This window comes from Talpa occidentalis, unplaced genomic scaffold (assembly GCF_014898055.3).
Source record: "Talpa occidentalis isolate TD23 unplaced genomic scaffold, MPIMG_talOcc4v2.1 talOcc4.10, whole genome shotgun sequence".
Lineage (NCBI taxonomy): Eukaryota > Metazoa > Chordata > Mammalia > Eulipotyphla > Talpidae > Talpa > Talpa occidentalis.
The window spans coordinates 32,057,337-32,079,612 of NW_023600993.1; the positions used below are offsets into that span (position 1 = coordinate 32,057,337).

General features: G+C 42.6%; 1 protein-coding gene across 1 annotated transcript in view; it reads left to right on the top strand.

Annotated features, from left to right (window-relative positions):
* LARS2 (leucyl-tRNA synthetase 2, mitochondrial) overlaps window positions 1-22,276 on the top strand; it is a 142,185-nt gene that overhangs the window by 60,992 nt on the left and 58,917 nt on the right. Inside the window, exons 8-11 of the mRNA XM_037527664.2 lie at window positions 8,147-8,254; window positions 9,338-9,497; window positions 16,412-16,516; window positions 21,518-21,633. Of these exons, the coding sequence (XP_037383561.1) occupies window positions 8,147-8,254; window positions 9,338-9,497; window positions 16,412-16,516; window positions 21,518-21,633 (489 nt within the window). The remainder of the gene's footprint in view (window positions 1-8,146; window positions 8,255-9,337; window positions 9,498-16,411; window positions 16,517-21,517; window positions 21,634-22,276) is intronic.

Genomic DNA, 22,276 nt, shown 5'->3' on the forward strand with positions numbered 1-22,276 from the left:
AGCACCTGGCCAGACCCTGAGGAGGTGCTAAGAATACGGATGGGAAAAGCCTAAAGGGCTGTGGAGGCTAGTGTGGAAGACAGTCACAGACACGTGGGCACAGCCCAGCAGGATGACTGTCATCCTGCAGGATAGTGCAGGGCAAGATGGGGAGGATGAGCCCCAGGTCTGCCCAGTGGTCGGAGGAGGCATCACCAATGAGGTGACAAAAGATGGGAAGCACAGAATGTCTGGAAGGGAGTGTTTTGTTGCCTTCCAGACGTGCAGGAACTTCACGCCTCACAAGTATTTCCAAGTAGAATTTCTGCTGGCAAAAAGCAGATGGGCAACAGTAAGCCCTTATGAAATCCCTGGGATGGGAAGTAGTAAGCCCCCCGCATATCCCTGCCCCCTTAGCCTCTCCTCCTTGATTTCACCTGTGAGCTTGCTAGTGAAGCAGAGGGCTTTCACCAGAGCACTCTGGTCTTGTCTGAGCCTGTAAAGAATGAAAATATGAAGTTGGAGAGGGGAGGGGGGAGGGAAGGGAAGTGAGGTTTATGACAGAAGCTCTTTGGGTAGCTGGAGGAGGAGGCTGGAGCGGAAGGCAGCCACAGAGGAATAGTGGTATGAGGGCTCAGCATCCAGCATGCACCCCTGCATCTTTCATTGTCCTCTGCACCCTGGAATTGGCCCTTGTTCCAGTCCGGAGGGCCTATGTCTCCTTGAAATTGGGCCTGCTGCCTGGCTTTCTGCTTCTACCCGCAGATCCTCTCTCGGCCCCAGAATGCAGGCCGGCTCCCAGGTAGTGCCGGGAAATGCCTTTTGGTAACAACAGGAACTTTGCAAAGGGACTGGTCAGTGAGGTTTGGTGACTTGGTGACCCCCTGCCCCCCGAAGGACCCTGGCCTACAGTGGTGCCTCCTGTGGGTGCAGCCTGTGCCTTCCCGTGCTGGGTGTCACCAGTTAGACCTTGGCAAGAGGGCACAAAGTTTCTGAAAACCAAGAGGAGCAAGTGAGAAACATTTAACAAGCTGTCGGTTTCTCGGCATGGCTGTTGGCATAAAAAGCTGTGAGGACACAGGCCAGAGTCAGATTTAATGATGGTAGTGCTGGGGCTTAGGTGCTGTGAGTGTTTTCTCTAAAAGCCCGTGGCTTTAAAGCTATTCTTGCCTTCATCTCCGCCCGGCCCCTTGGCCAGGTAGGGCTGAGGGTGGTCCTATCCCTTCCCCCTTGTAAAAAATATTTTAATCATTGCTGAGTGGTGGGAGTGGCAGAGCCCCTACAGCCTGCAGACCCCGGACAGCTCTGCTCAGGTGCACCGCAGAGTGAGCCCTCTTCCTGCTGGGACTCTCCCCCGTACCCCCATCTCTTCTTTAAAGCAGCAGACTCTCCTTCTGTCCCTGGGATCTGGTTGTGACTCCCGGTCTCACCAAGCTAATTAATTGTTAAATTCTGCTCCCTCTTACATAATATCTCTTTCTTCCTTCTGTTCTGTCTTTTCCTAACTCTTCGGGATCTTTTCTCTCAATTCTCCATCTTCTCTCCTCTCTGCCCTTCTGGTGACCCTTGAATGTGCACAGGTGCAAGTTCTTAGGGGGAGCGCCACCCCCCAGCCCCTCAAAAGTCCTTCTGGGTGTGGGAGTGGGCAGAGGCAGGAGGGGGATGAGGCAAAAGAAAAGGATGCGCCTTGAGACTCACAGTTCCAGTTCCCTGGCACTTCCTCGGCAGGCAGGGGACGCCTGGAGAAGACCTGGGCACGGTGCTGGTGCAGCTCCACGCCTCTGTGCGCAAGCCTCCCCTCACATGGCCAGAGTCCTGGTGCCGGTCCCACCATCAGATTCTCCCCTCTCTGCCCTCTGGCAACCACCATATTTCTTCACAGAGGCTAAGTGTTATTTTTGTTGTGATTCGCTAATTCATTTGCTTTGGTTATTTATATTTAACGTATGAGAGAAACCTTCCTGTAATTAAACATTATGTCTTGCTCTTAAACCCCGAGTAACCTTTCGTAGCTCCTGGCCAGGTTCTGATGGAGTGTAGAGGGCTCTTTCTCAAGCTGGCAGCCCGCACTCCTGTTTGCCTGGACTCCAGGGGACGAGATTTATTAACACCATGTTGGGGGTCTCTGCAGGTGCTTGGGAGGGCTAGTGAGTGTCAGCAATGAAGCTGTTTAGTTTATTTGTTTGTTTGTTTTAAAGTCATTTAAAGTGTCAGGTTAGAAGGGACGCAAGAAAACACTGTGCAGGTCCCCCCATGCTTACATCAGAGTCCTCCACGCCTTTACTTCCTGCCCAGATCTAAAAAACATAAAAGCAAACAAAAAAAAACCCTTCATGCCTGTCTTTGCTGCTGCTTGAAATTACAAAATCAATATGTCTAAAATCAAATTAAAATAAAGGGATATGGTGTTGCTTTATTGTAAGCAGCCCACATTCCTCCCTGTTCCAGCGCCCCGGGCTGGCTGCCCACTGAAGGGGAGCACCCCTCATTTAAAATGACTGACCCAGCCCATTCCTTGTTTGAAAATTGCGGATCTGAGCCCAGGAAAGACAGGACCCCCTTGGGTCTCCTCAGTGCCCCTCCTGCCTTCTTTCTGCCTGCCCTGAAGTACCAGTTCCCAAGCAACCAAGCATTTCCAAGAAGGTGCAGCTGGCAGCTAGCTGTGTGTGGTGCGGAAGACTGGGCATCACGAGTTCGGAAATGTAACAGGTACAGGGAGGGGATATTATAGGCCTGGTCATGGAAAGTGCAATCATTAAAGATTGTCTGGTTTGTTCTTGATGGAATTGGTTTGTTGGCCCCTTGGAACTGGAGCTGTGTGGTCTTTTGCATCATTATTCTCTACCCCCCACCCCAGGGCCCTCTGAGTCCAGCTGCTTGAAGAACCCCAAGCCCATCCAGTGGCTGTCCCATTATCCAGGCGGCAGACAGTCATTAGCTGCTACATACATGTCCATATCGTATTGTTTTTTCCTTCGGAACATGGCCTCTTCTAAAAAGGACAATTTCCCACAGTATCTTCCTGTTGCTCTATATTTCTGTCTTACTATTCAGGTGGCTAACTCTGAGTGTCAGATTTGCTCAAAATAGAGATCCCATCCTTTCTAGAGCTGGAATAAGTTGTGAACTCTAGTAAAATGCAAACTCTTATCACTTAAAAAGAGTATTGAACAGCACGGTAATAACTATGTAAAAGCGTGTCACAGGTACCCACACTCCTGCTGCATTGTGAAGATTCTAACGCATAGTTGGTTTGAAATTTTATGATCCACCAAGGGAGAAAAATACTGTCAAAGACACCACTGATTGTAGGACATGTTCCAGCCTCTGCATGTGTGAGGAAAAGTCCCTCTCAGAGTCGGAGGAGGATGGGCTGTCAGTAGGGTGACGGATGCAGGACAGGTTAGTAGTGATCTCCTTGGGTGATCCTCTTCTGTCCTTTCCAGATTTTCTGTAATGATTATCATTACTCTGTAATCATAAAACAGATAGCAAGATAACAGGGTTATGCTATCATTTATTTGCCATCTTCTTTAGACCTGAGTGTCTTGGAAAGGAATGGTTTTGTGTTCTTGCAAGTTTTTAATTAATAGACAGGCTTCCAACTTGAAGGTCCTTGAGCAGAATGTTTCCTGGAACTGCTGTCCCCATTTTATTTGTTGTGGTTATACCAGTAAAAGCTTTTGGTCTTGCTCCTGAAACCTCCTTTCCCCAGACCAAAGCCACATTCATTCAAGAGTGGTCTCAGGTTGTGCTGAGTTCACTGGGAAGCTATTTAATTACACCTTCCTCTCCTGTGAGGTGCAGTGACAGCTTCTCTTGTCCTGGAGATTCAGGGCCAGTGAGGTGACATAGGTGGCCTCCAGGAATAGGAGCTGTCTCATCAGGCAGGTGGCTCTGTCACTGAGAGAGCTTGCCTTCTTTTTTTTTTTTTAAATAAATTTTATTTTTATATTCCCCATACAATTGCAATCCCCAATCCCTCTCCCCCCCACCCGCCACCGAGTGTCTCTTGTTCATAGTTGTTTGTTGATTTTGATATTTTCTTTCTTATAGTTATTCTTTTTCCTGGTCCCTTATTTAAGTTTTCTAGATTCCTGCTATGAGTGAGACCATCCGGTATTTTTCTTTTTCTTTTTGGCTTATTTCGCTGAGCATGATCCCTTCCAGCGCCATCCATGTTGCTGCAAATTGCATGTGTTTATCTTTTTTGACTGCTGAGTAATATTCCATGGTGTATATGTACCACATCTTCTTGCTCCAGTCATCTATTTTTGGGCATTTGGGTTGTTTCCAAAGCTTAGCTATTGTAAACAGTGCTGCTATAAACATAGGGGTTCAGGGAGAGAGCTTGTCTTCTGTCATCTGCATTCTTAGAGGTATGGTGATGATATTTCAGAATGTGTAGTCACCATCTCTTGGAAGTTAGTGGAATTAGAACAGTTCTGCTGTTGAAAAGGTGGGTTACCTGGATCAGAAGAGGAAAAAGTCTAGTAAGTGTGGCCAGGGTTAATACCTGGCTGTATGGATGAGAGGAGATTGACTGACTACAACTTCTGCCTCTATAGCTTCCTGTTTTCCTTTTCACATCCTTTCCCACAAAGCATGCACATGGGGCCATCCTGATGGTCGTACGCCGGAAGCACTTCATTTTTTCCAGTGTCAGCGATGATGTTGACATGTGTAAGGTCCTTTTATTGAAAGCTGTTTGATAGCACTCCACATCCCTCTCCATGAGGTGCTGACATGTGCATCTGAAGTGTGCGTGGTGGGTTGGCACCTCTCTTCTTTCAGCCCCCACAATTTCATGAATCCACACCTTGTTGCCAAGTCAAACATCATTAGTAGGATGCCTTGCAAAGAACTGATCATTTCCCTCTGGGTTAATAGCACCTTCACTGGAATTGGGAGTCTTAGATAGCACAGCTGTTTTTGTAAATAAATGTCTTACTTTGAGTTACCACAACAAATGGATTTTACTGGAAATGCCACATTTCAGAGAGATTAAAGTATGACTGTCATATAGAGGTAAATAAGGTAAAAATCATGCTGAATGAACTTTTTAATGTGTAAATCTTGTGTATAACTTCATGCGAAAGTCAAAGCAGAAGAGGGAAACTAGGATATAAGAGAAAGTTTATTCTTCTAGAATACTCTAGAGGAGACATCTAGATTTTTAAACATCTTATTGCCTTCAGAATTGATTTTCCCTCATTAGTACTCAGCTATATACTATTTGGAGTGATTGCATTAAAATGATCCCCTCCAAAATAAAGAATAAAGAAATCTTGGCAATAAGAATAAGTTAGAAAAATATATACAAATTATTATTCAAAAATAATGGCTAATCAAGTCACACTGATTCAGAAGTAGGTTAAGTGTTAAGCTTTTAAAAAGTATCTTTTTTAATTAAATCTTACCTCTTCCATTTTTCTCAAATCTGTGTCCATTTTTCCAAGGTTCTGGTTTTTCAACTCTCCCCTTCATAGCCAATAAATCCACTTGCTTTGAAAGATCTGCATCAAGACCTAATTGCCTAAACTTTTTTTTCACCAGGGATACTAAAATGTATCCTGTTTTTTAAACCTCTTCTAGAATTCTTATTTGTGGTCCTGTTGGCCCTTTTTCTTAAAGGCTTAGCTCCCATACTTCTTCTCTGGGGAAGTGTGGATTTCTTCCTGGCATTACTTCTGCTTCCTTGAAGAAAGAGTCAGATTAGCTATGTTATAGTTAATCCTCTCTTTATCCTCAGCATTTTAGCTTTAATCTTTCTCTTTCTTATTTCTGATTATAGTTGTATTATGTAGTCCTTTTTGATTGGATGTGCTCTTCAGCCTATCTTATTGGTTCATGTTCTTAAGCACTGGCTCACATTCAGACGCATTCACACACAATTCTGTTTCAACTTCCTAAACCATCTTCATTCAGATGGTGTATGTATCTATAGAACAACAGAGACTGTCTTTTCAAACCTGTCCTAGTGAAAAGCATTACAAGGCATCTCTATAAACTAAACCACAGTACTTCTATATATAATAAGGAGCAGCCACGGGGACACTTTACAATTTGATTTCAAATGAGTATTAAATATAATAATTCTTTCAAAATTCAAATAAGAAGCCCACTCATGTTATTAATTTCTACATTTTGCAAATGGAAGAAGTTCCTTCGTTTAATTTACCTAAAGACACCTGGAAACTGAGCACAATGGACCCAGAACAATCAGAAGGTATGGATGATTCATTATCTTGGCCTGCTGTTTGGTCAAATAGGCCATTTCTCATTTATTAAATGAACCATTTTCATTTATTAAATGAGAGGATTTGAATAAATTAATGGCTTTTAAATTGTGTCCAAGCCTTGTGAGTTGATAAGGAGGGTAAAAGGAGAGAGCAGGACTTTCTGGAATAGTTCAGCTTTCAGCTCTTTTTTTTTTTTTTTTTTAAAGATTTATTTATTTATATAAGAACCGGGGTACAGGCCAGATGCATGGGAGGGTGAGAGGATTCACCAGAGACAGAGTGGGGAACAGAACAGGCAGACTGACGAAATATGCAACCTCGACCAGCAGGCGAGGTTGGAGAGTTCTGCTTCGCCATGTGGGATTCTCGCTAACTGGCTGGGATCGAACCTGCGCTGCAGAGGCTACAGAGAGCTTCACTGCGGCGCTCAACCGCCTTCGCCACCAGGGAGGCCCCTGCTTTCAACTCTTAAATATTGGGTTCCCCTAGATTTAATTTGAAAAGGGATTTCACAGTACTTTTAAAAAGAGTCTTCAAGACTACTATTTGCCCAGGTTTGGGAAGTCTGTGAACCAGCAAGATTTTTATGAATTGAGGTTGGCCACAGTAGAAAAGTCCCAACTGTTTACCAAGTTGAAAGGAGATGAATCCCATCTATCACTGTAATTACAGCGCTGACAAAAGGAGGAAGGACACCATCCCAACAAAAGCCCAAAACAAGCCAACAAATCGAAGGGCGCTTAGGACGGAACGCTGTAAATACTCAGCACGTTGTTCTTGCCCCTGTGGAGACTGGTGAGGGAGATGTTGTTGGGAGCTTGGGCTCCCTCAGCTCCGCTCATCAAAGATCAGTCGAGTAATGTGTTTACTTTACGGGACTAAAGAGGACTTGCTTTGTTGTTCTCTAGATGTCAGTTTCCTTCAGTTTAGTTTTTAATTTCTTCTGGTTTTTAAAATATTCATAGATTTAGGAAGGTTTTAAACAGATGTGTCAACCCTCCCCCCTCATAGTTAGCATATCAAAACATTCACTTTTCATTCTATTAGAATCTTTTGTTCTCAGAGAGATCTGAATTTGTTTTCTGCAAAGCACCTCCACAAACTTCCCAGTTTTGAAAATTCAACTAGAAGAAACACAAGGAGAGTGTTTATATTCCAGTCTCTTAGTAATGCAAGATGTGCCAGAACTGGACCCTGTCAATTCCAAGTTTCCTGTAGCAGAGAAGGGTAGAGCTGGAGATGGAGCCAATCTTCAAATCATGTGATGTGGTTTTTCACCTCTTGGAGAGACTTTAGATCCCATGAGACCACATGTGGGTTTGCTTGGAAGTTAAATGAAATCTCATTGGCTTGAATTTTAACCAGTTACCTGCCTAGCCCTCATTTGTATGTTATTTCAACTCCATGCTTGAGATCTGTGGACACCCAGACCCTCAATGCCAGGATGATGTCCTGGTGTGGAAAAGTGAGTGGTTAATGAAGAAATGATGTCATTACCCAGTATTTCTGCTCCAGAAATGATGTTTTATCATATCATAGCCACAGTGTAGGCCATTCAGGGGAATGGCCTATCTTAGAGTTTCAGAATTCATAACCTTGAAATTCTTTTGCTTAATTCCCAGATTATGGAAAAGAAGGCACTAATCACATTCATCGAAGATGTTAATTATGGTCTTTCCTTGTGTATGTTCTTCCTTCCATGAAACCTTGGCTCACTCAGTATAGAGAAATCTCACTAAATTGAGTCACAATGACTATATTTGTTTCTAACCTCCCCTGGGTTCCTCTGACTTGGCAAGTGAACAAGGAGAGGGCAAATCCTGAGTTTCGTCGTCTCCCCACTACTCCTACTTTAGCAAGCCCTATATCATTTGCTTTCCCTTAAATAAGCTTTGTGTCTCTCCATTTCCCTTTCTTTCCCACAGGCCATGCAGGACGCATTGGCAGACCTTCCAGAATGGTATGGAATAAAAGGCATGCAGGCCCACTGGATTGGAGACTGTGTGGGCTGCCATCTGGACTTCACATTGAAGGTGACCACACAATACCATCTCCAGCACTGATGCTCACAACCCCCCTTCTGCATTTTTAGAATTCATCCAACAGATCAGCAACTTGGGGCCATATGGTCACTGTCCAGTAGAAAGAGTCAAATTTTCTAGTTAGCCACATTTTTAAAAGTACAAAGAAACAGATTTCATCAACATTTTATTTAGTTCATTTTTTCCAAAATATTGTCCTTTCAAAATGTGATCAATTTTTAAAATTCATGAAGGAATTAGTTTACAGTCTGGTTTTAGTATAATGTCTTTGAAATCTGCTGTACTGTCCACTTATAACACATGCTAGCTGTGTTTTCAGTGCTTCACAGCCACCTCTTGCTATTGAACTCCATATTGGGCAGCAGAATTGTGCTTCAGTGGCCCACGCCTGACTCCCTGGGTGACACCTAACTGGACTCAGGCCATGGTGTGGACTCTCTTTGTTGCAGCCCTGAGTGCCTCATGCTTCATTGGTGCCCTGTGAACGAGTTTGAACGCATGGTGAAGGTGCACCTGGCCTCTCTGTCCTCTGCATCTGTCACATAATTGACATTCAGTTGAAGCCAAATGTGTGCCTCTTCCTTGAAAAGCATTTAACCAGCCCATGGAACACTCACTTGTGAGCGCACCTCAGGCTATCCTATCTCACCTTTTCAAAATGGCATTAGCCTCAATGACTGTTTCTGATTAGAAAAGCAGACGTCTTTACTTCTTTTTACTATACCCTTAAACCCTGCAGGAAAGCATAGCTCCTTTCTCAGGACAGAAACAATATCTCTGTGATGACTATATTTGATTCATGAGCAAAGAAGCCAGAGAAAACTCTGAGTATGCTGTGGCCACTTTCCACTCGGGCCCCCAAGCAGCCCTAGTGCCCACCACTAGGGTTCTGGAAAAGGAACTGCCATCTCCTCACTCCTGGCCTTTCTACCTCTGCCAGTCACCATCTCAGGCACCCACATCCTTGGTCCCATTCTCAGAAGCTGTTCCCCACTGTTTGGGATTGAGGGAGAGAGGAAGAAAGGGATGTGACTGAGGACGGAGAATGAAACGACTCTGCTTTCCTCCTGCCAGGTTGATGGGCAAGTCACAGGGGAAAAGCTAAGTGCCTACACGGCCACCCCTGAGGCCATTTACGGCACTTCCCACGTTGCCATCTCTCCCAGCCACAGGCTTTTACATGGGCACAGCTCGCTGAAGGAAACTTTCCAGAAGGCACTGGTCCCTGGCAAAGGTGAGTTGGCTGGTGAAGGCTGAGACAAGGGCATGTGCTTCTCTCTGGATAGCACTTCGGAGTCCATGGTCCTTTCACGTGTGTCTGTCACCGTATGTCATCTGTTCTTCCCCTTGGCCTGCCTTTTCATTTTTCATATTTTGAAACATGAGGATAAAAAAAGAGCTTTGAAAATGTTAAGTTACTTGCCCCTGGTTTCACTTTGAGTCACTAATGTGTCAGTATCTTGCGTATCTGGCAGAAAACTCAGCTCTTTCCCATTAAATGTAATTGAGATTTAAAGCTCTTTTCTGATAAGAATAGAACCTTCTGCCTAATTTATAATTCCATCATTAAATAAAACTATACTCTCAGGGACAGAAAGGAAGTCAGTGAAAATTAGAGGAAACATTTTCAAAAACTTAATTTTATTACTTGAAAGAATTCACGTGGTAATCTGAGCAGAGTCCTGCTCTGCAAGGGTCTCTAATAACTGGATCAGGTTGACCTGGAACTGACACAACCAGTGTTATTGAACAGTGGGGACCTGGGAAGTGCCTGTGCATTAGTCAGGATTCTGTATAATCCATCCCTGGCTACCCCAGAGGAAAAGTAGAACATATTGGAAGGCCGTGGGAAGTAGAGGAACAGCTGAAGAACCAACTGGAAGAAGACTTGAATCAGTTGGGAGATTGACAGCAGGAATCCTGCCCTCACCTCACCCTCAGGGATTGGGGCACCTGTTGTAGGGAGAGGTCAAGGGAACATCAGACACTTTCCTTGGTAGGCCATCAGATGCACCAGTGAGAAAGGGGTAGGTCTCCCATGCAAACTCGGAGTCTCTTGCCAGAGGAAGGGATATGGATCTTGAGCAGGCAAAGGAAAGACCCCAATCAATTGAAAATAGGTCTTTGGAAAAATGTCAGTTTTTCTATAAAAACCACATCCCTTTTCATTTTTTGCCATAGACTATAAACTTCTACCCAATGCACAGAGTCTGAATTTGGGGCGGGGGGGAAGAGGGAATGTCTGTTTTTCAAATGTCCATTCTTTTTGTTTGCTTTTTCATTTTTGATGCTTTTAAAAAGTGCCATTTTTCAAAATAACAATGAAATGAGAGCTTCTGATACTAGGTTGGATAGATAGACAGTGTCTTCCCAACTTAACCTCTGCTTACAACTTCTAATTATTTACTTACAACATGAAAGCCAGGGCTCAAAGCCACACACACTCACCGAGAACCTGCTCTGTGCCCAGGTGCACAGACACCCGCTCTCAGTGCCGCCTCACTCACCATCCTAGCAGATGCGTGTCACCCACTCTGGCCCTCGGCAGATATCACTCTTTTTCATCCCTCTTGTAATATATTGAAACGGGGAAGACTCTTTTGAGTTAAATTTTCCATGTGTGCTTATAAAGTCCAATATGGTTATCTACTTATTCAAAAGAAAAATTAGATTCTTTTCAACTCTTTGGTTTAGAGGGGAGACAATCATTTTTACTCTCATGAGCATTTTGAGACTCCTTGAGAGCTGTGGTGGTTGAATAATATCTAAAAATGAGAAACTAAAAAATATAAACATCTAACCCGTAGATTTTTTTTCTTACGGTTAATTTGGGGACACAAATTAAAAAGATGTACCATTAGTATGGGATTAGTGAGCCAAGAAATTATGAAAGATGGAGCACCTGACTTGAAAGGCACTATATAAATTTGGAACATTTTCATATGTAAGAAATTATTTTTGCATATGCAGGAAGCAGTTTTCCTGCTCCCTGGGGGTATCCACGCATCTGTCTTGGCCTGGTCATTTCATTGTGGCCCTGAATGGCTCGTTAGTTCCATTCTCTCCTCTTCAGTAATCTCTGAAACAGTTCCAAATGCAACATCACACTGGGCCCTAAATCTTCCCATTCTCATTTCAGAGTGGAAATATTCTTTTTGCAGATGTCAGTCTATTCCAGTCTCTCAATTAATTTGCACATCAAGTCTAGATTTTGACGTGTGACATTAGTCACGGAAGGCAAGTACAGTACTTTGAATGTAATGCAATTTTTTGCCCAAAGGTGAATTAAAGTTAGCATATGAATATGGAGTTCTGCTCCTCTGACCTTTGAGGTTACATTTTCAACCTGGATGTCCTATGACTGTTGTCTTTCACCATTGCCGACCAGCTCATACCGGGCAAGCGGCTTGGTTTATCCTGGAATGGCAGGTTTGGGGGTGATATATTAAAGCAGTGACCACTGCAAGGCATGGCAGTGCATGACTGCAGCTGAATTTATCACTCGCAGAAGTTTAAATTCCCAAATATGAGTTCCTGCACTTGCTAAGTTGGTTTCTGCACATCAGCTCCTGAGTTGACCAAGATCACCAAAGTGCTAGTCTAAGGTCCAGCATGTGACTTAAACCTCTGAGTGGGCATGGCCGTCGAGGTGTTGGGAAGGGCCTTGTCGGTAGATTGTCCCCAAAGGGTGAGGAAGAAGGGGGGACATGCGTGGCCAGGGTGACACTTGTGTGGCAAAGTGAAGCCAGCAGATCCACTTACCCCATCACTTAGGTAGCAGGTGGTGACGACCACAGAAGATTGGTGATCAGAGTGCAGGGGAGTCAGGGGCAGCCCCGAGCCAGACACAGAAGGTGCCAAGAACAGGCTCCTGGACAGTTCCTGGCTCTGCCTTGGCCAGGTCTGTTGCTGATGTTGATTAAATGAACTGCTTTTTTGCCTGATATGCTATCATTTAAAGAGCAGAAAACTTCCTAATAGAATTCTTGAAATTGAGTTTCCTTCCATAACCATGGAATTCCCTCCTTTTTCCAGCTGACCACCTCTGTTTTAAGTCCTATATGTAAGCTCTGGCTTAATAGGAACTAGAAACAAGAAAAAACATCATTAGGGAAATTTGAATTCTAGAAGCTGTTCTGTCTTCTCCTGGAGTCTTTCCTTATATTCCTACTGTTAAAATATTCAAACCCTGATGCTTTGGAACCACACAGTTCAGCTCTGAATCACCACTGGTCTCCAACAATGCGTTTTTTGCCGAAAGGGTAAATGAGGTCTCTTTAAAGGGTAACTTAGAACCCTATTGTTGTTGACACATTAGAGAGCGAGAGTCTTAGCTCCCTAGATGCCTCCAGAACATTAAATAATTAATTGCTCATTATTTTTTTTGCCTATCTCCATACTATCAGCATAGGTTGGGACAAAAGGATGAGGAAGAGAATTGTAATCCTGTAGAGAACAGTTTGTTCTCTAACCAAACTCTCTACTAGCAGCCTGCGGGCACATGTTAATAAATATTGTGAGCAGGGGGAAATCTCCTGTGCCCGATAACTTGGAAGAAGCAAAGATAAGTGGGTCTCTTTGCCTCTGGACTTAGAACCTTTGCTGTGCTGATCCCCCTGACAACTGCCCAAGAGAGGGAGTCGCACAGCACTTTCCCACTGGCTGACCACAGAGCCCTCGCACTGGCACTCTGGGAACTAGACACGGGCACTGCTTTGCTGTCAGTGCTGAACGAAAGCCACTTGTCTGTTTCCCCAGAAGGCACACAGTGCCTTATTTGCAGTGGGTGCTCTGAAAACTATGGGCACCATTGTCCTTTCTTTAGGAATGAGCTTTATCTAATGGCTCTATGAAATGCTTTGAGATTTCTCTATCACCTCCTTGGATTCTTGCTTCACATCACCAGCACTTGACACACAAGAAGTGGAGAGAACTGCCAACATGGTCAGGAACTTCGGATTTTAGTCTGTTCTTTCTAAGAATTTGACCAGGTATAGAATGCTAGCCACTACTGTACCTTCATTACAAACCTGCTAATATTTAAGTTCAAAGACTAATTTTGTAAATTTATTGAGTATAATTTACAATTCACTCATTTAAAGTGTACAAGTGTACAAGTTAAAGTGAAGTACAATTTACCTTTTTGTTCTGTTGCTTTTGCTTTGGGTGTTATATCTAAGAAACTATTGCCTAATCAAAGATCACAAAGACTTACACCAATGTTTTTCTTTTAAGAGCTTTTATAGCTTTAGAGCTTACATTTAAGTTTTTAATTCATTTTTTAGTTTATTTTTATATATGGCAAAGGTAAGAGTCCAACTTCACTCTTTCGCATGTGATCACATTACTTTTTAATTATATTCCACATTTGTACCATAAAGATCATATTGCTTTCGTCTTTATTTTATGGTCTTTACTTGATATGATATCAGAAAGTTCTTTGTTTCTATCCATATTTCACATCAACTCAGTATGCCATTATCCTGAATCTTCATCATGTTGAACATTTGACCTTTTTCATGTTTGCGGCTACCGTGGAGATGTCTGCTATAAACATTTTTGCCTCTATAGAATTATTTCTTTAGGATACATTCCCCAGTGTGGGATATCTTTGGCCAAAGGTTATGAACATTTTCCTAGGTCCTTTACTGGTGTCAGAAAGGGCTTAATCAGTTTACAGTGCCACATCCAGCCGTAGGTGGACTTTAGTATAAATTCACAAACATTGATGTTACCCTTCTAAAGGTTTTTGCTAGGGGCCTCCCTGGTGGCACAAAGGGTTAAGCACAGCACTATGAAGCTATCCGTAGCCTCTGCAGCACGAGTTCGATCCCCAGCCGGCCAGGGAGCTACCCCCATGGTGCAGCAGACCTCTCCTATCTCGCCCGCTGCTCCCCTCAGCAGTGTATTTCAGTCCGTCTACCTGTTCTGTTCCCCATTCTGTCTCTGGTGGATCCTCCACCCCTTTACCTCCGCATCTCTGGCCTTTACCCCAGCTCTTGTATGCATAAATAATTAAATCTTAAAAAAATAAATCTTTAGGATAAATTTGGCAGCTATGAGAGACCTAGGAAAACAGAGACTTAAAGAAAAAAAGGTTTATCTTTTGCCCACACGAAGCTCTGAGTGGGGCACGACGGGTCTCCTGTATAAGGCAGTCAGGGCCAAGCTCTTTCTGTTCTCTTCTGCCCTTCTTGGCTCTCACCTCAGCTGTGTGTTCTTCATCAGTGTTGTGGTAAATAAGGGTGGCGGGGGCAAGGAGGGCTGGGGAGGGGGCACAGAAAGACATGCTGCTACTTTTTAAGAGTATGACCTCGAAACTGCTTCTGCATTTACTTCTTGGTCACACCCAGAACAGGGAGGCTAAGCAGCGCTGCCATCAGTGAAGCAGTGTGTCCAGCTGAGTGTTCTGTTGCAGAATCAGAAGCAAAGGCAGATGTGGGCCAACTGGCAATCTGCGTCACGAGCTCTTTCTCTGGCATAGAGCTCCGTGGGTCTGTAATATGCCTCCACTCCATCTCTCCATTCACCATTTCTAGACATTACCTACTGAGTTTTACTCTGACTCCACCACCCCTTGCCTTCAATTCTCCCAATATTATATCAAACTTTATATCATAATTGCAGAATTCATCAATATGCACCACCTGTTCTTTGAGAAGGGACAATCTAGAATTAGAGAAATGGGTGTTGGTTTTGAGAAATGTCAGCACACAGGCCTCGGGCAGCAAGTGCCTCCCAGCCATGGGAGCTGCCTGAGCCTCAGCTGTGGAGGCTCCTTTGGGTGGCATTGTGCTCTGTCCCTACCACACCCTGTCCTGTGCTTTCTGTCACCCAAAGCTCAAGAAGATCAAACCTGACTTGGTGCCTGGAGAGCCTGTCTCTACCCCTTTGAAAAATAATTTCTATTTCCTAGCCTTATTTTAATCTTGAGGTGGTAAAGTATATTTTACATAATTATATGAAGTCTTAAAACATGACAAGTAAAATAGTAATAACAGCTCATAAATTATAACTGTTGTTCATTGCTCGTGTTGCCATAAGAGCAAGCAAACTCATTGTTTTTTTCATTCCTTCATTCTTCTTTGGGACTTTATTTGGGTCTTCCTTATTCTTTTCTGCATATAATCGGGGAAGATTCATGTATGTAGGGCTTGTCTCCCTGCTGAAGTAGTTGTAACAAGCTTCATTGAAGATGACTCAATGTTTAGCTAAGTCCAAATTAATGTTTTATCATGACCACATAAATAAACTGAGCCAAGTATGCTGTGACTCCATTTTCCTATAGCTTTCTATTTTTGCCAGAGTTCATGAGGACCTCATTTTTTCCAGTGGCATTTTGTTCTTTGACTTCCTGACTTAAGACTTCCCATATCCTCCCAGAAGCAAAACTCTTCTCAATCCACTTTTCTGCTTGTGCCAACCTGGCCGCGAGATACTTGTCGCTTCCTTCATTTTTCTAAAAATGCTTCATGGGACCCTCTGACACACTCAGCTCTGACCTGGCAACTCCCCTGGCTTCACCTGCACTGTCACCCAGGCCTCCCCTTGGTCTTTGTCCTAGGAATGTCCTTGTCCTTCCTGACTTGTCTAATCTTCTGTTTCCTGAACTCCATGCCAGACTCTTTCTTGATTTACCCCTTCATTTTGCTGGAAGAATTTCTCCAGTATTTCTTAAGAAAGGGTACATGGGCAGGAATTATTATGTCTTTGTATGTCTTGAAATTTCTTCTCTGCTCAGTCATTTTCTACTCTCCTATCCACTTCCATTTTCAAGTGTTATGGTTTGGAATTTCAGATGTCTCCTCGTTTCACCAAAGATGGATTTTTGTATTTCTCACTCCTCTGTATATTCGAGATATTTTTTCAAAAGGAAAAGGGGATGACTTTCCTCCACATCTGGAATGTGAAAATGGCTTTTTCACTTCTTTGGTTATGAGTGTGGAGGGACATTTTTGGTCTTTGTTTAAATCTTTGATTTTTTTCACTAGTGTGAATTATCTATTAATACCATCAAAGAACAAACTCTAACAATTAACACAAACACAGAAGTTCTAATGCTTATTTTTCTCACTTGTCTCTTCTGAGATTCGGACGGTGTTGGCACCCGGCTGAACGGCATCCACACTTATTTGCTCTCATTTGCAGATTGCCGCACGCCCGTGATGGCTGTGAACATGCTCACCCAGCAGGAGGTCCCTGTTGTGATCGTGGCCGAAGCTGACTTTGCGGGCTCTTTGGATTCAAAAATAGGTGAGCAGGCATTAAAATGTCCTTGTTCCTGGGCAGTGGGTCTCCACTGATGTGTACAGATTGACATCATGTATTTGAGAAGAAAAATCAGCTTTATTTGCAAATTGATTGGCAAAGAGGTAGGAAATAAATTGAAATCTACCTCCCTGATTAAGAAAGGGAATGAAGTTATGTAGGTTTGTGGTACCAGGGTCAAGAACAAAGTTCAATTTTTTAGGTTGAAGAGCAGGTTAGGGGTAAAGAAAGTAGACTTGGCTGAAGTTCCATGGCTAATCACCTAGCCATGGTGACTAGGAAAACCTTCATACATGAAGAATGATGAGGCGGCTTTTCTTCAGATAAGTGGGGGTTTTCTGTGCCCCTCATCTTAGTTTTCTTTCTTTCATGAATTTTAGGGTCTGAGATGAGTTTCACCATTTAGCCTCAGTTTCAGCATGAGGATAATATATTTGGCAGCCTTAAGAGCACATCCTAGCCTCTTCTGTCAACTGAAAGCGCTGACCACTGATTCCATGAGCTGTTTTGCCTCTTTGTAAAAGTAAATGCCCCTTCATTTAATCCTCCCTTATTTAAGACCTACGTTTTGAAAACATACCAACTCTATCATATCTTGCTCATTGCTACTGAGAATAATAAAAATTGTCTGGCCACAGGTCCTGCCGGGAGAGCTAATTGGTGAAACTTATAGACATGGTATGGGGAACAATGCAACTCAGATGAAAATCCAATTTCAGAACTCATAGAATCAACAGCACAGTTGAGATAGGGTCCAAAGCTCAAATGACGGGTGTGGACTGGGTTTCTAGTGAAGGCTTTGGGGAGGAGGTGAACTTGAGAAGTTCAAGACAAGCACCTTGAAACACAGTGAAACTGAAAGCATGTTTATTTTTTTTTTTTTTTTTTTTTTTTTTTTTTTTTATTAAATTTTATTTTATATTCCCCCATACAATTGCAAACGCCCCATTCTGAACCCAATCCTTCCCCTCCCGCCCCCACCCCCCAAAAAGTGTCTCTGGTTCATAGTTTTTTTGTTGATTTTGATTTTCACTTTCTTATATTCATTTTCCTGGTCCCTTATTTAAGTTTTCTAGATTCCTGCTATGAGTGAGACCATCCGGTATTTTTCTTTTTCTTTTTGGCTTATTTCGCTGAGCATGATCCCTTCCAGTGCCATCCATGTTGCTGCAAATTGCATGTGTTTATCTTTTTTGAATGCTGAGTAATATTCCATGGTATATTGTACCACATCTTCTTGATCCAGTCATCTATTTTTGGGCATTTGGGTTGTTCCAAAGCTTAGCTATTGTAAACAGTGCTGCTATAAACATAGGAGTGCAGGTGCTCTTGGAATTGATGTTTTGTGTCCTTTGGGTAAATACCTAGGAGTGGAATTGCTGGATCATATGGAAGCTCTATGTTTAGTAGGTCCAGAAATCTCCACACAGCTCTCCATAATGGTTGGACCAGTTTGCACTCCCACCAACAGTGCACAAGAGTTCCTTTTTCTCCACATCCTCGCCAACATTTGTTGTTGCTAGTTTTTTTAATATGTGCCATTCTCACTGGTGTGAGATGGTATCTCATGGTAGTTTTGATTTGCATTTCCCTGATTACAAGTGATGTTGAACATTTTTTCATATGTCTGTTGGCCATTTGCATTTCCTCTTCAGAGAAGTTTCTTTTTAGCTCTTCTGCCCATTTTTTGACTGGATTATTTTCTTTGTTGTTGCTGAGTCTCATCAGCTCTTTGCAGATTTTTGTGATCAGTCCTTTATCATTAGTGTTGGGTGCAAAAATGTTCTCCAGTTGGTGGGGTTTCTCTTTGTTTTTGTTATTGTCTCTTTTGCTGTGCAGAAGCTCTTTAATTTGATGTAGTCCCAGCTGTTTATCTTTCTCTTCACTATCACTGCTTTGGGTGATGTGTCTGTAAAGATGTCTTTGATGTGCAAATCCCGTAGTGTTTTTGCCTATATTTCCTTCTATGTATTTTATGGTTTCAGGTCTTAGTCTAGTTCTTTAATCCATTTTGAGTTGATTTTGTGTATGGTGTGAGGTAGTGGTCAAGCTTCATTCTTTTGCATGTAGCGACCCAGTTTTCCCAGCACCATTTATTGAACAAACTTTCTTTGCTCCAATGCATAGTCTTTGCTCCTTTGTCAAAGATTAGTTGACCATAAATCTGTGGGTTTATTTCTGGATTTTCTATTCGATTCCATTGGTCTGTATGTCTGTTCTTGTTCCAATACCATGCAGTTTTGATGATTATGGCTTTGTAGTATAGTTTGAAGTCTGGGAGTGTGATGCCTCCATTTCCTTCTTTTTTTTTTCAGTAGAGCTTTGGCTATTCGGGGTTTTTGGTGATTCCATATGAATTTCATCAATAATTGTTCTATTTCTTTGAAGAATGCCATTGAGATTTTGATTGGAATAGCATTGAATCTGTATATTGCTTTTGGTAGGATGGCCATTTTAATAATGTTTATTCTTCCAATCCATGAGCAGGGTGTCTTTCCATTTCTTTTTGTGTCTTCTTCTATTTCTTTTAATAGTGTTTTATAGTTTTCTTTGTATAGGTCCTTTACCTCTTTTGTTAGATTTATTCCCAAATATTTGATTTTTTTTGTTTCGATATAAAAGGGGTGGTTTTTTTGATTTCTTCTTCTTCAGATTTATTGTTTGTGTATAGGAAGGCTACTGACTTTTGCGTGTTGATTTTGTATCCTGCCACTTACTGAATTGATTGATGAGTTGAATTAGTTTTTTCTGTGGAGATTTTGGGTTCTCTATGTATATTATCATATCATCTGCAAATAGTGATAGTTTGACTTCTTCTTTTCCTATTTGGATTCCTTGGATGTCTTTCTCTTGTCTTATTGCTCTGGCTAGGACTTCCAGTATTATATTGAAAAGCAGTGGTGAGAGTGGACATCCTTGTCTTGTTCCAGATCTTAATGGAATTGCTGAAAGCATGTTTAGAACTATAAATTCAATGCCTTGGCAGCCCTATCATTCCTGAGAGTCCTAACTAGCATCACCTAGCAAAGTTTGGGGAGGAACAAAGGGTGAAAACCTTACAACAATCCTGTCCAAGTTGCTCTTAGAACAGACCTGAGCATCTCTCTACCAGTGTTTCTATTCCAGCCAGTTTCCAAAGTACCAAAACCCTGCAGAGAAGGGTTATTTCCACACTCTATTTCCTAGTACATGGGAGAAATAGCATATCGTATCAAAATCATGTTTTTCCTCACAATTCTCAGGTCAGTTTTTGACAAAGTGGGCTGAAGAAATGTCAAAACAGACAGGTATTTAGCCACTCAAGTCATTCTCTTCCGATCATTTAAGCCTGAAAACTGTATGGCCTAAAGGAATCTCTCCTATTGCTTTTATGCATTTTATAATTAGTAAAATTCTTTAGTACAACCAGCCAAGATAAACAACAAAGGGAGTTCTCATATGGCTTTTTGCTTTTGTGTGTGTATTTTTTGTCCAAATGCTGACACAATATTGAGAGATCTGAAAGAAAGAAAAAAATCTGATTTTCCTGGTGTGCATGGAAAATCATTTTTCTTGTTTTGATTTCCCATGATTACATAATTAACATTTGCTAAATCAATGCCTCTTGCACTCAAGAAAAGCGAAATAGCAATAAGCAAAAGATTAAGAGGTGTTTTTGGCCATCCTACCTGCTTGCTACTAATAGTTCCCATTCTTTACCCACATGTCCAGCACGATGGCCCAGAGCATTTTTATGTGGTCACATAAATTCTGTGGTCACTATTTCACTGGAGTATGACTTCTCGTTCCCCCAGAACAGACCCTTTGGAATATAGTAAATGACTCTTTTCCCTCCTGGACTGTGCACACTTTCAAGTAATATTTATCGCTTGCCATGTGTTCCACAATTCAGTATCCTTCTAGTCCATCCCAAATATTTATTTGCCTCACTAGATTCTTTTTGTCAATAATCTCTGCCGGAACATCGCAGGACTTTCCATCTTACCAAGGGAACTTAGAACTTGTGCTCCAAACATTACCTTTTAGGGCAACATCCCAGAGACGTTATTCATAGATACCTGACTCAAGCATTTTGTGTGTTACCCTTAGTTTTATGTCTCCAGTTGCCACATGGTGTGTCCATGAGGGTGTCAGTGTCTTTAATAGATGACTCTGTGGCCAGAGTTCTCAATACCAATGTCAACTTGGATACCAGGGCACACACATTTTGGCAGTTTCAGAGGCGTTTTTGTTTGGCAAAACTTGGGAGATGCTGCTGGTAGAGAAGAAGCAAGCAGCATTCCCCAGTGCACAGAACCACCCACCCCCCATAAAAATCCAGAAGGTTGCAGCACTGAGGTGGAGAAATCCTGTCCTACTGAGCCAACAACTGAAAACCCCATGTTTGTGAATAGTGGAAGCCAAAACATAGGCCTTGGCCTCCTGGATGAGTGATTTACTTGTGCTCACCTTCATCTCAAGGGTATGTGTGGGTTGCAGAGTCAGTGTGATGCAGAACGGATTGTTGCCTTTGGGAACAAAGCACCATGTGAAGAAACATGGTTGGCAGCTTTTCCACTTCCGGGCTGAGTGGATTTTTCTAGGTGCTGGGAAATGCTGGAACAGTCAGCCCTACTTCTCAAGAGAACCCCTCTGGTCTCTCTCACTGAGAGCCTTTCCCAAATGCTTGTGTTGGCCAGCTCAGTGACAATAGGCACTCCAAATTGTGTATTTTAGAATCACAACTGTTCTGAAGTTTCTGAGAGAAACTAAGCAAAGGAAAAAGATTTCAAGGAAATAATACCAATATGGTATACTGGTTGTCCCTGGGTGGCGGGTTTTTACAGGCCCATTCTCCCTTTCACAGTGAATGTACATGTTTTCACTATATCCATAACTGAAAAAAGATAGAGTCTCCTTTAAGAAGCTAAAACTGAGTGTCAGAGCTATTAGTGTGATTTGGGTACTTGTAAAGAAGATGTTTTGTGTTTCTTCCCCTCTGAATAGGAATTCCCAGCACCAGCACAGAGGACACCATTTTAGCCCAAACCCTGGGCCTGTCCTACTCTGAAGTCATTGAAACTTTACCAGATGGCACGGAGACACTGAGAAACTCTGCTGAGGTTGGTGTCCCATGGTATGGGCCTAAGAACAAACTTCATGACCTTGACATGAGTTTGACGAGAACTTTTCCTTGGGGTGCCTTTTCATTTGTCTCTACACCTAACAGTTCTGCAGCCTCACTTCTTAATTTCTGAAAACAAACTGTCTTTCAAGAGCTAGAAGTTTAATTAACTCTGAGTTGAACTCAAGTTGAACTCAAACTTCATTTTGGGGTATCTTCTACTTAAAAAAATTATCTCTTCTAGGGAACTGATTCCCTGAGAGAGGTAACTGATACTGGCTGCTCTCCAGAGACCTCTGTCCTCCTCAGGTTATTGACCTACTTCTTCCTAAAGTATAACTCAGAGAAATAAACAGAGAACTATGAGTGATGTTTATTTGATCAAGTAATCTCTTGCTGGGTGGGTAAGTCTGGCAGGATTACCTGCCTATGTTAACTTATTATGATGAAATTGTGGTAGGAGAGAAAGGGTGAGGGGTGGGAAGGTAAGTAGGAGCTGGCTGAGAACAAGGATTCTCAAACTTGAGTGAGCACATGCTGGCAGCCTTGTTAGAACACGGCGAGATTACCTAGTTTCCACCCAGAGCTTCTGATGTAGTCATCTCAGGTAGGAACCAAGAATTTATAGTTCTAGCAAGTTT